The 13,633-nt window shown below is 56.1% G+C and overlaps 1 protein-coding gene across 1 annotated transcript in view; it reads left to right on the top strand.

The window, feature by feature from the left end:
- Positions 1-13,633, top strand: part of TET3 (tet methylcytosine dioxygenase 3) — a 118,676-nt gene that overhangs the window by 72,864 nt on the left and 32,179 nt on the right. The window contains exon 5 of the mRNA XM_019545894.1: positions 5,296-7,930. Within this exon, the coding sequence (XP_019401439.1) occupies positions 5,296-7,930 (2,635 nt within the window). The remainder of the gene's footprint in view (positions 1-5,295; positions 7,931-13,633) is intronic.

Genomic DNA, 13,633 nt, shown 5'->3' with positions numbered 1-13,633 from the left:
GGGGGGAAAAGAAGGAAGAGGATGCATGGGTTTTCTCCCCATCCCCCTCTTTGTTGATACAATGTGAAATGAAGTTTTAATCATGCAAAGCAGTTGGAGAGTTGAGAAGCGATGGCATCAGATCCGTTCCTTCCAGAGGTTCTGCGGAGAAAACCGTCTGTGTGCAGGGATCCGTCTCTGCCGGCCGGCTAATTGGCTTACACGAATACCTGTCATCTTACAATCTAAGCCCTTCTTGAGTAAATCAGTAGTGATGGCAAAGTCCTCAGTGACCTTCCTGGAGTCTCTGGCATGTCTCCCTGTTCAGGGTGAACGAGCTCTGCCCTGAGCTTGCTTTGGCTTGATGGGTTTATTAGTTTATTGCAGGTGGTGCGTCTAGATGGGGTGAGGGACGCTCCTGGCATGGTGGAGCAGCGTTCTGGAAAGAGCCAGCTTCATGGCACTTTTCATATGGGACAAGGGTGCGCCCAACTCCTGCTGGGATTTCATAACCAGCTCCTGTACTTTTGACCCACTGGGTCATCTGTAGCTTGTTGCCAGCTACTTCTTGACGCTGCCTCCCAGCGCAGTGCCCCAGCATGCCAGCTACAGTGCTCCGGCTGTCTGCAAGAAAATCCCTCTCCCTGCGTGCCGGAAAGCATGCCAGCCTGTGTGACAGGAAACACTGGCCCTCAACGCCCTTTCCCCAGTCAATGCAGTTATATTTTTAGCACTCAGGAAGCTAACTGGTGTCCTCTCGCTGTGAAGCAGACCAGCTCCCATTCTGCACCTCCTGGCCCTGTGCTTTCCTCCAAGCGTGGCTCAAGTGGGGAATGGCATGGATTAAAAATACCATCCTGCAGGGTTATGGAAGCAGTGGCTTGCAAGAAGAGCCTCAGTTGGGCTGTAAGAAGCCAGTTCTTCCCCTTTGTGGAGGCTGGGGTGTGATATGTGGGATGCAGCCTAGTTGGGGTCTCGTTTCTGCACAGAAGTGACACCCATGCACCCTGAATTGCAGCTTTGTTCAAACAGGTGCCGAAGCATTCCCGCAGCTCCCATTCAGGGCACACTTCACCCCAAGCGCCGTGAGCTGTGCTGGCCTAGGGCCAGGGGTATTGAGTGGGAGAGGGTCCGCACCGCTGATGACACGAGTTGAATTGAATGGGTTTGCGGTTCCTCGTTCAGTTAAACTAGCTCGTGGTGCAGGCCGACACCTGCAGGCAGGGGAAGAAGAGACAGGCTGAAGCCTCCCCAGAATCAAGTACAATTGATGGTACCCTGGGGCTGGCAAAAGCACGTTTTGAAGCTTGGGATGACTGAGAGCACTGTGGCACCTAATGGGAGTGCACACATGTGTGGATTGGGCCTTTGTAACAGTCACCCTGGGAAGTTTCAAGGGCAGAAGATAACTCTAGGCGAGGGGTGTCCAACCTCTGCACAGGTGCCAGAAATGGCAGAAGCAGCTTTTGCCTGCAGCATGTGGCATATTGGGAAAGGGGCAGGGAGCAGGGCAGGAGGTTGGGCAGGGGAAGGGGATCAGAGTGGCACTCAAGGTGGGGTGCAGGGCTTAGCTGGCGTACTTGCCGAAAAGATTGGGTCGTACTGGGCCAGGCAGCTCCTTCTGAAACATCATTGCAGCCTCATAGCTGTAGAGGCAGCTGCACTCCAGTGACCCTTGCCTACATGTGCGCACGTGCACACACACACACGCGCGCGCATGCAGTTGCATGCAGACCATCTAGGAAAGCCTGAGGTGCCCTGAAAACGGAAAGTGCAATGTTTTGGGAGCATGGTGTTTTGGAGGCTTTTGTCCTGTGGATGAAGCGCAAGACTGAAAGCCAGATCCTGGTTCATTTCTTCCCCCACCCCCTCCCACATCCACTGTAGCAGCAGGTGAGCTGTTTGGGCTAGTTAGCTTTGGTTGTTTCCTCTTCCAGCTGCTTAACCTGAGGTATCTGTAGCCTGACTTCCAAGGTGCCAGGCACCCCGAGTCCCTACTGAGGTGCAAGGTACCCAGAGACTTCAGCAGCCTCCCAGGGAAACCAGCCTCCCAGGGCAGCAGCCAGACCGAAGTCAGGTGGGCATTAATTAAGGCACAGTGTCATAATAAGCGTGGGGCACTTCGGCAGCTCGGGTTTGACTCCTGACTGTTGATAGAAGTTGTTCAGTTTCTCCATCTGGAGGGGAGGACATGAACAAGGCTCTTTGGGCTTGGCCAGCCAAGTGCAGTGTGAGCACAGAGCCTCTACTCTCATCACATTGCTCGCGTCATTACAAGACTCCACTCCCAGTCCGGACCATGGGCATCTGGCCGGCAGGCTGCAGACATCCCCTGCAGAACATACTGCACCTTCTCCAGGGCCTCTGAGGGGAAGCCTGGCTTCCTGGCCTGTCTCCCTGCCCCTGGGCCAGCTGAGCCTGGGTCATGGTTGATGGAGCAAGCGGCCTGGGAGGCTGTGCGGCATGTGCTCCCGCCTCGTTATCTGACACTTCTTTATGCCGCTCGCACCTCTGCTGCTGCTTGTCATCAGCGGGTCTGCTCTGGGGACCTGCCACCGTGCAGCTGGGCTGTAACTCATCCTATGCATGAGGCGCGAACGTCAGGAAGCCTAGGAGCCCATGGTGGTTTCTTACCCCAACCTCTTTGTAGGTATGTTAGGGATTTTATAGGGTGGCCCCTTTGCTGAGCTGGGTAACATACTCAGGGTGGTTTTCTGTTGGAGGAGAGAGCAGTCTTAGTGGTTCACTAGCTTCTCAGCTAGGCCTGTCCTGGGACTGAGCTAGTCACAGCCTCCAGGCAACACCTTGAGGCACTGATGGCCACTGGTTTGCTTCCAGAGAGCAGCCATTTTCCAAGCGTGGGGTCTTGTTAAGGTGAAGGAACAAAGCCTGCTCCTGACAGCTGTGCCCCAAAAGGAAAGGGTGCCATGCAGCTAACAGCAGTGTTTTAATAGAGTGTCCAGCATGCAGGTTGAGGAAGGGAGCAGGTAAAACTAGGTGTCACCGTGTGCCCTATGCTATGAGGTATTAGCACCCATTGCTGCAGTGTCTGGGTGCTCCCTGACCCGCTTGGCACTTAGGATCTCACTGGATGTGAGGCTGTTGGATAACAGTGTTTAATTAGCAATGGGATTAGTCTGGGCAGAGAAAGCTGCTGTAACTGCAAGGGAATTCCCATGCACGCATGCCTAGAAGTCCTAAACAAAGTTGGCTGGATCCTGGTAGGCACCACACGTGCACATCCTCAGAGGCTGGCCTGGCCTTCAGCAGGTGGTCATCCAGGCAGGAAGGGGGAGGTATCTCTGCCTGCATTGTACAGGTGGGGACCTGAACTGCAGAGCAGATGACTTGCTTAGGGGAGGGGCTGGGTTCAGTAGCAAAGCCAGACACCGAATCCAGATGCTGCAAGTCCCCGATGATTCCCATAACCAAGTGCCCCCCCTTCCCCCTTGCATCCTCTCCTGTGCTGCAGGTGTTGTGGGAGTGCAACAAAACAGCAAACAGTGTAGTGAACAAACCTGAAACTAGACCTGGGGGTAGGGTCCGTGGGCTCTGATCTGTCTTGGCAGCAAATGGGGTGTCTGGGGTATTGACTTAGCAGCAAGGAGGACATGGTCAGAACCTGCATGTCACCTTGGTTGGGTTTTGAAGCCACAAGTGTTCCTTTATCTTACAAAGAATGACTTGCTTGCAGAAAACAGTGCAGTTTGGAGGGCTATGCTGATTTACACTTGCTGGGAACACAAGCATCCACAGATTTTTTGGTAGGACTTTCCTTTTAGGAAAGCGTAATTCATATTTATCAACAGCCAGAGGCTGCTGGTCAAGTCAGGGTGTCAAGGAGAAAGGAAACAAGAAGGTTCATCACAGACCCCACCATAAAGGCAGAGCTATTCAATAACGTATGTACGATGGGTGTGTGGGTGCACACATAAGCATACATGCACATACACACCTTCCTCAGGTGTCAACAGTGAAGTGAAATCAAGGGGCCTCTGGTGCATCATGGAAATCAGTAAGAGTCCAGGAGATAAACTCAGAATTTCTGCATCAGGGCTGAGGAGCCTGAGGTGAGGTGAGGTGAGGCTGGAGGTGACTCGGATCATACACTGGAGCCAAGTGCCCCCTTTTCTTAGCAAGGCCTGTTTCTATTGTTAGTTGCCGAAGTAGCCCCTCTGAAGCCTGTCCTCGACTGCTGTCTTTCAGAGGCATTAGCTGGCGTGTCTCTGGTGATCGCGTCTGAGCCCCGTGCTCGTAGTGTTCGGATGGAAGACGGACGAGGGAACGGTGCGGAGTGGCCGCTGAGGGACGGACTAGCTGCCCCCCCGATGGCTATTTCCTGTCTCTGACTTCTCCGATTCCCTGATAACGCTTCCCCAGGCTAAGCAACAGGCAGAGGGCAAAGCAGACGGAGCTGAGGAAAAGCAGACAGAGAGGCAGGAAGAGATCGGAGCAGGTTTCACTCAGGGCTAGCGTCAGCCAGGCAAGGACCACAGGGACGGCTGGAAGGTGAGCAGGGCTGGTGCGTTCACTTGGAGAGCCTGGTGAGAGACGTGCTGTGCTCCTGGGAGGGCTGAGTTCCCGGCCCTGTCCACACTAGACCTTCAGCATTACCCACTGCTGGCACGGCTGGCCGTACTGATGGAGATAGGGACTGTCCCTTGAACTGCTGCATCGCAGTCTTGCTGTGAGCAGGGGCAGGGTTTTCATACTCACCGCATTGCTCCTGTTTAGCCCAGATGGTGAGTTTTCAGCCAGGTGGATCAAATCCATGCCGAAGACCATGGCGGGGGGGGTCTCTCGATTTGATTTGAACAGGGCTCGATTCGGCCTAGATTAAGAGCATGGACAGACGTAACGGTTACCTTGGTGTTACTCTGAACTGGTACCCGATGCTCTAAGATTCCTGTTACATGTATCGGCTCCTCAGTAGAAGCAGAGCAAAACCATTGGCATGTGAGCCCCGTTTCAGTTGTGCCCCTTCAGGTGCGGGCAGATGTAACAAATACTTTGGAATAGCTGATGCGAGCTCCCAGCCCCTTTTAAAACAGTTTAAAGCAGCATCTGTCCACAACCAAAGGACCGTGAGGGAAATAAGTTAGACTGAGGGGGCGGACGCTAGTGTTTGACTAATTGGAGCAAGCCCAAGATGACGCTGGTCAGAGTCCCATGGGGTTGTCCGTGCTAGTTCTGTCATCATACCTTGCCCTCCTAGTGGCTGCCTGGGTGGGCTTCACCCTTGGGAGGGTCTGGGTCCTTGTAATCAGGGAGCTCTGTGGGTATTTGCTCACTCTCCTCCTCTCTCTCTTCTCTCAGACAGGTTCAGAGGGCAACTCAGTTGATGGACCCACAAGAGGCCAAATGGAAGAAGGGCCAGTCAACTATGTTGAAGAAAGAAGGTTGAACGAAGGCCAGGGGCTCAGCGTGGTGAATGGCGGGAGCCAGCAGGCCGGGGCAGGTGCCATGCTAATGGAAGCGAGTGGGTGGCTCGGCAGCCCACCAGTGGCCCCTACCTCCAGCGAGAAGGCCAAGTGGGAGCGGGCATCAGTGCCGGCCCCGGGTCCGGGGGACGCCGGCAGCAATGCCAACCTGGAGGATGCGCGGAACCTGGTGGCTTTCTCGGCGGTGGCTGAGGCCATGTCTTCCTATGGGATGCCGGCCTCAGGGTCCCCATCGCTGCTGAGCATGCAGCTGTACGAGAAGTTCAATTCTGAGATGAGCCGAGGAGGGCCGGGAAAGCCCACGCTGCCCCCGTCCCCCGATGGTGTCACCCGCGGCGAGGACCTGAAGGCACTCAAGGCTGCCCTGACCCTGGCCAAGCACGGCATGAAACCCCCCAACTGCAACTGCGATGGCCCCGAGTGCCCCGACTACCTGGAGTGGCTGGAGCAGAAGATCAAGTCAGCCATCGGGGACGAGCAGAGCCCACGGTCCCAGCATGTCAGTGAAGCCCACCAGCTCCCAGACCAAGGTGCTATTCTTAAACAGGTGCCTGCAACAGAGGAGGTGCTAAAGCCATGCCCTTCTGACAGCCTCCCCTTTTCCCCAAGTGCACTGAGCATCGCCAAGGAAAAGAACATTAGTCTCCAGACAGCCATCGCCATCGAGGCCCTCACCCAGTTGTCGTCCACCCTCCCCCAGCCAGCCAGAGAGGTGCCGGCCGCTTCCAACAGCCCCTTGCCACCTGCAGCGTTCACCTCCAAGGACCAGCTGGTGCGGGCATCTCCCTTCTGCCCTGATGAAGCCCGGGGACTGGCCACCCCCAGCAGGGAACGGTCTCCGAGCCAAGCAACACCCCCCTACGGAGGGCAGAAGGTGTTCCAGGCACCATTATCCCTGGCACAGCCTCCATGGCCAGCCGAGGATGCCCGCTGCCTCCTGGAGCACAGCACCCTCCGGGAGTCTGCGGGTCTCTTCCCCACCTCCACTTCCACCCCGCCGAAGCCCGAGTTCCCTGAGCCGTGGGGCGAGGAGGCGAAGACGAAGAACAGCTTGTGGGCTCTGGACTCCACCCCACCAACCAGTGACCCCATGGCTGAGCTGGAGCAGCTGCTGGGCAACACCGATGATTACATCAAGTCGGTGTTCAAGCGGCCCGAAGTAATGCCCAACAAGGCAAAAGCCATCAAGCTGAAACAGGAGCCGCCTGACCCGGCCCTGAAGAAGGAGTCCGGGGCTGGCTACCCCAAGCCAGTCACTGGCCAGCACTTATCCCAGCTGCTGCAGGATGCGGATTTTCACAAGAAGACCCAGCTGGTGCTGCAGCAGCACCTGCATCACAAGCGCAGCCTCTTCCTCGACCAGAACCTGTCACAGCCAGGCCCACCGGAGCCACCACCCCACTGGTGGGCCCCTGGCTCCCCAGCCCTGGTGTCCAAGCCATCTGAGAAGCAGGCCAAAGAGAAGAAGAAGAAGGTGCAGCCAGACAAGGCACCCCAGATAAAACCACTCCGCAAGCAAGTCCAGATCAAGAAGCCCAAGCAGAAAGACTCTCAACCACTCTTCCTGCCCCTGCGGCAGATCAGCCTCGAAGGCTTCCGCGTGGCCCCCACCCCCGAATCCCCCGTGGAAGAGATGCAGACTGAGCCGCAGCCACCCAGCACCCCCCTCAGGCCGCTGCCTTTTGCACTACCCGTTTCTGGTGCTGCCGCTGCGCTGTCTCCGCTGCATAAGCTACTTGGCGACGGAGGAGGCCAGGCGCCTGACTCTCAGGGAAGGTGCGCTCCCGGCCATGGCAGCCCGGAGGAGAGCCATTGTCAGGGGCTGGCGGGCCAGCCTGCTCTGCCCGGTGCTCCCGTTGCCAGCTCGGCGCCCTGCTGCATGACCACCACCTCCGGTCCTGGGCCGGATGAAGCTGCCCACAAGCCCTTACCCCCAGGCGAACCCCAGAACTCCATCATGGTGGACGACAAACTGGAGGAACTGATTCGGCAATTTGAGGCAGAGTTTGGGGAGAACTTCAACCTGCAGAATCCCGAGCTCCCGGCTCCGGTGGCTGATGGGTTGCTGGCCCAGCCTCCCTGCCACACATGTTCTCAGACCCCGGAGCTGCCAGGAGGCTCTGACGCAGCCCCCCAAGTGCCAGCCACCAAGGAGGAAGCGCCACCCCTCACCAGTGGTCCTGACCCAGGGCTAAAAAGCTTTTCCCTCTCGCCTGGGAAGGGGCAGCATTTGGAGAGCGCCTTTGCAGCGAGGTCGCCCAAGCAGATAAAAATCGAATCTTCTGGTGCTATAACCGTGGTTTCAACCACTTGCTTTTACTCTGAGGAAAGCCAAAACACGGATGCCGACGATGTGGACGGGACCCCGACCAAGGACGACGTGCCGCTCACGCCCACCCTCAGTGGATTCTTGGAGTCTCCGTTGAAGTACCTGGACACGCCGACTAAAAGCTTGCTGGACACCCCAGCGAAGAGGGCTCAGGCGGAGTTTCCCACCTGCGACTGCGTGGGTGAGTAAGACACTTTCCTTCTGTCTTATGCGGGCTTGACGTGGCTCCGTTGGGAGAGGGATTTGAGCTGGGCATAAGGGTGGCACTCGCCCAGAGGCGTGTGAAGCTGAGGGAGACAGAGAATGGATCAAATGTTGGTGCCAAGTGCCTGCTTGTCTAAGCAATGTCTGTTTCTGTCTTCAGTCCCTGAAGTAAACCCTCTGAAAACTGTGTGTATGCCAGAGGCATTAGCTGCGTGTCTCTGGTGATCTTGTCGGAGCCCCATGCTCATAGCTTTCTGACATGAAAGGCTGTAGGACTGATGGCATGGTGAGACATGTGCGATGTGGTGTCTGGGATCAAAACGCCAAATGCTCTGTTTCCACGTGAAGAGCAAGTTGAAGTGGGGTGCCTTCATTCCCAGCTCCTGTCCAGAAGGCAGAAGTGGCATACGTATATTTGGAGTGCGCCAGGCTGCAGCTCCTGGACCTCCTCTTTGAGGTTCTGGCCACAGATGGCGTGTTTATGCATGCCCCATCTGTGGTCCCACCAAGTCCCAGGACCTCCTGGTCAACCTCTTCCAGGCCTTGGCTCAGCTGGCCATATGCTTGACCAGGAAGGAGGCTTTGGCCAGGAGGGTCCCTGAGGATCTTCCTCTCCCTACTCCAATCCTGTCTCTGGGCGGAGCATCACTGGGCAGTGTCTGCTGGCTCCTAAGCTGTGTTTGAGAGCCAGTGGGCACTGTCCGGGGGGACTCTGCTCAGCGTCCCCATCTGGTGTACTTGTTTTAGCTCTGTAACCTGCACTCCCACCCTGTTTTTGCATTTTTTGTCCCCTGGCATCAGTTGTACCTTCCTCTAGTAGCTCCCTTCTCCAGTAGCCTCCCCATTTGGTGGAAGCTAACATGTTCTGTGCTGGGCTAAGCTCACGGCCACAGAAAGGAACAAATAGGCCAGATGGCAGAAGTCAGGGTCCAGGGACCACTGTTGTGAGGGTTTGATGGGTGACCTGGAGTGCTGGGCCTCAGGATGGCTTTCTGACTGAACTGCGGCAAAAATAGTTGGACCAGTGTGAATTGAAATTGTGTGTGTGTTCATGTGTCTGTGTGCAGGCACGTGTGTCTGCATGTGCATGTGCACATGCTTTCTCTGCCCACCCCAGAACCCTGGTAAAGCTGTTCTGCCAGTCACCATGTGCATGGGATAGATGGGATGTTGATGTGTATAGGGTTAAAAGCTTCTGGTTTTGTTGAAAATAAGAAAAAAAAAAAAACCCCAGAAAGAAATTTGCTTCTATCCGGTCAGAGCTTAGAAGACAGCCTCCAGTACGTGTGCCTGTCACGTTCCTCATGGGATGCTAATAAAAGCAGATCGCCTATTTAAAAGGTAGTGAGACTGATCGTGGCAACCCCATCAAAGCCCACCAAAGTAAGCCAGCTTTTCCCCAGCCCCTGGGGCCTGATTCTCAGAAGGGCTGAGCCTCCCTGGCTCTTGTTGGCTTCAGTTTGAGGTGAGAGTGCTCAGCCTGGCTCTCTGGTGCCTTTAGTTGGAGGGTTTGACCTTGGAGACACCCTCAGAGGATGTTCTGTGAAAGTTTGGGGAGTCAGGCTTGGCGGAGCCTTTCCTGGTTCAGGGCATAAACCTTCAAGCCTTTCCTGCTTGAGGGCATAAACCATGTGTCTGTCAAGATTGGTATAGCTGGCATTGAGGGGCTGGTTTTGTATAACACAGCACTCTGGGATCTGAATTGGCACTGGATTTGCCCTTGTGAGGAGGCCATCCTGGGCAGCCATGCAGGTTGGTTGCTTGTTTGCAGAGGGTGCCCATGTGTTTCAACATGGTTGGACCTGGGGAGACTTCTGCCATAGGAACAACGTTGGCCAGCCCTGCAAGAGGTGGGTGGAAGGGGGTACTTAGAGGCACCTATAGAGCGCAGGGGTCCAGGAGAGGGCCAGTGGGCATGGGGGTCAGGAGCTGGGAACGATAGTAAGGTTGAAGTAAGGGGTCTGGAAGATGGAATTGAGCAGAGGCTGCCACTGCAAGCAGTCTTCTGCTTAGGGACCGTGCTCTGGTGCTTGAACAGGCAAGGCACTGGGAAAAGGGCAGAGAAGTCCCTCCTCCTGCCTCCAGTCTGCCTTTCTTCTCCCCTGCTGAAGTCCTTGTGCCCTGGACATTGCCAGAGGGAGGCGGTTGCCTGGCTGGTTCAACCAGCGGCAGCAGGATGAACTTCCTTGGGCTGCGCTGCCATCCAGAGCTCATCGCCACCAACTGGAAGTTGCCAGGGACCTTTGGCCTGGGCCTCTGCATGGGGCAGTGAGCACAGGGCCTGAATGCCCCAGAGGTCCCCTCGGGGTGGGGGGGCCATCCTGTTTGGGAGCGCCTCTTTGGCACCTCTTCTAAACCAGGGCTTTGTTCTCTGGGCTCTTGCTTGGTGCAGCAGGTGGAAGCTGGAGCAGCGGCAGGCCTGTCTCTCCAGCCACACGAACCTGCACCACTGTCTTGTCCATGCGCCCATGCAGGTTGACTTCTTGGTAGCGTCTGCTACCTCCTGTCACTCCTCTGCTGGCACTGAGGGCCTGTCCAATGTCCTGCATTTCTTTTAAACCTTCCTGTGGCCCTCTGGTTTGCATTTTACATCCCAGGGATGAGTGGATCCTTTGGCCCCTCTCCCCATTGAGGGGTCTGACCTTCTCTTCCTCTGGGCTTCTTCTGCCTCACGGTTCATAGCCACTTTTCCCCAGCATCCAGCAAACAGAACTGGGGGGGAGGAATTTGGGGTTTGCTGCAAGCCACAAAAACCTGCTGGCAGAACCTCCCCCGCATTTGAGTGGGACTTGGCCGCCAGCCAGCCTCAAGTTGAACTTTATTAGCTGGGCTGATTATTAATTATTTATTTGCTTGCAAATTGCGCCCGTAATTACCCCGGACGGCACCAAGCCCCTGAAAGGGAGCTGCCAGCCTTTGTGGAGTGCGGATTGAACCAAACGCTGTTGCGCCTCTGTTGCCAGGAAAGATTTGGGTTTCTCTCTTTTTTTTTTTTTTTTTAAGAGAAAAGGCGGTGAGAGAAAAACAATTAAGGAGGAGTCAGGGCTCTGTGCTTTATTAGGTGTCTGTGCTGTTAGACACTGTAATAAAATCAGACTTCGCTGCATGTCACTTATTGATCTCTGTCTGGACAGCTGCAGCCCAGCTGAGATGTGCTTTCTCCTTGCGTTGGCTCCCGGCCAGGTAGACATGATGGGAATAAAAATTAGGGCTGGGAAAGGAGAAGGAAGAAAAAGCCAACTCAGCCTCAGCCCCCTGCTTATCTCAGGCACCTTCCGAGCTCCACGAGCTCCATGGAGAGCTCCCTGCCAGGAGAGCGAGTTCTTCAGGTTTCCCTTAGGCCTTCAGGCCAGCTCGGGCAGTCCAAGTAGCTGCTTCCAGCCGGGGGGCTGAGTCCCCTGCGATGGGATCTCCACACTTCGGCAGGCCTCGCCGAGCTGTGGGTGCTTCCTCGTTCCCCGTCACGGTGCTGTTCTTGAGCACTGTAGCCAAGCCAGGATGTAGGGACATCCTATGGCAACATTAATCCGCAAAAGGATGGAGAAGTTGAGAGCTCCAGGGTCCACCTGTCCCCAGCAGCTGAATCCTCTGAGGGCCCTGGCTGCAGGGTCTTGCTCCTTTGCTTGTGGTCATGCTGCTGGTCATAGAAACTTGGCCCCATCATCAGAGAGGCAGAGCCTGGGTATTTTTGCCTTCCTCTGTAGGACGACAACCCTCTTCTCTGGATCTCTTCAGTGTATTTTAACAGCCTTCTCTGTCTGTGCCGGGTAGGAGATGGGCTGTGCCCTCATCCCTCTGCCATATCCAGGGCAAAGCTGGCTGTGTTGGAAGTTTTGGGCCTGGTAGTTGTAGGAGAAGGTTGTTTGCAAAGAGTTTCTGGGCAGGTTAGACAGACACCGGGCTGGGATGGTGTATACTGGGAGGATCCTGCCTTGAGCAGCAGGCTGGACTAGATGTGGCTGCCCGATGGCCCTGCCAGCCCGGCTCTTGCATGAGTCTGCCTCTGCTGGTTCCTGCTGCAACAGCCAGCGAGCGGTGGCCAGGAGGCAGGAGTAGGTTCCTTGTGGGGGCCACTGCGGTTCCTGTCCCTTCCCTTGGAGGTGCCAAGTCCCTGTATGACTCAGGTATGTGATAGCACAAAGCTGCAATCACTGCTAGCTACTCCGTAGCTCTGGTTCATGGGCTTCTCTCCTCTCCTGCAGTCATACCATTGGCATCTAGTCTTCTGGCGTTCAGGGCTCAGTCGCCTCTGGGACCTACCCCTAGGGCTTCAGGGCTTTTCCTTCCCGAATATGTCGTGCTTCCCTTGGGAGCTGAACCCCTCTGCATGCTATCCCTGGTCTCTATCCTAGTCCTAGAGCTCTGGGGCTGGGGAGCTATGCGCCTGCTTCTGGGCTGGTAGCCTGGAGTGCCAGTTACTTCAGACTGGTGGAAAGCGGGTGCCTGAGGGGTAGCATAGGGATGAATGGGGGTCTGGCACTTCTGTGGGCTGCTACTCCTAGGATCATGTCCTTGCGGGGTGTTGGCCTTGAGTGCAAGGAGCAGACACACAGACGCCCCTGCCCAAGATGCAGCAGCCTCTGGCAATCAGAAGGGGGAAGGAGATGGAAGACCCCAGTGCAGGGAGAACTGTAGATGAGTCCCCCCAGCTGCAGTGAGCTGTTGCACAGATAATGAATGGCTCGGGGCCAGCTTAGGCTCTCAGTTGTGCCCCCATCAGCCTGGAATAACCCCCCCACCTTGGAGAGCAGAATCCGGCCCTTTGCCAAACCCCGCATCCCACCGCGAGCCAAGACACGCTCCGGTCTTAGCAGCTCAGCAACAGCGTGAGGCAGCCCATCTCCCTTGGCAGCATCCGGCAGAGACAATTGCAGACAAGCGCAGCCAGCATGGAGGGGGCAAGGCAGGGCAGACGGCTGAATTGCAACGAGCGTGGGAGCTTGAGGGGAGCAGGTGGGGTGGGGGGGAAGGGGGCTGCATGCCAGGCCGCGTCTCTCGGCATAGAGTCTCTCTGCACAACTCATCAAGATGCACAGTTCTCAGCCGGCCCAGGCAAACCCCGTTGCAGCGGGGGGGCGGTTGTATAGCAGAGGAGTGTGTGATGACTTGGTTGCAGAGCCACAGGGCGCTGGCTCAGAGCTGGATCCAGCTGAGCCACAGAGCTGGGCCCAGCTGAAACACGCGCCTCTGAAGAAACACCTGGACCTGTTACTACCCTGGTTGTGTGAGTGGATGAGATGAGGGTGGAGTGGGGGCTTTTGTGGGCATACCCACAACTGAGCAAAACTAAACAGTGGGTATCCATTACCAGAAGCCCAAATGGAGGAGGAAGAATAATACTGGGGACCAGAGTTACATGATGGTGCCAATCACCATGTGATACATGCACACATGTGTGTAGCTCCTACGAGCTGGATCCGGTTCTGGGCTGATACCACAATCCATCATTATAAAGTTATAGCCTCTAATTAGTGACATGACCCACTCAGTGGGGGGGAGCAAGCAGATATCACCTAGCCCAGTGTCCTGGTGCTCTGAGCTCTCTGACAGAGGCTTCCTCTGTGGCTTTGGACCAGCCTCTTGCCCGCCCCATTTCCCTTGTGGGGAATAATCCCTGCAGCCCAGGAGGTGGTCCATGGGGTGGGCTCTGTGGTTGTGAAGTGCTAGAGCCCTGGTCCCA

The sequence above is a fragment of the Crocodylus porosus genome, unplaced genomic scaffold, assembly GCF_001723895.1.
Source record: "Crocodylus porosus isolate Cpor-Errol unplaced genomic scaffold, CroPor_comp1, whole genome shotgun sequence".
NCBI lineage: Eukaryota > Metazoa > Chordata > Crocodylia > Crocodylidae > Crocodylus > Crocodylus porosus.
Note: the sequence above shows the minus strand (reverse complement) of the source record. Positions and strands in the feature narration are given on the sequence as shown.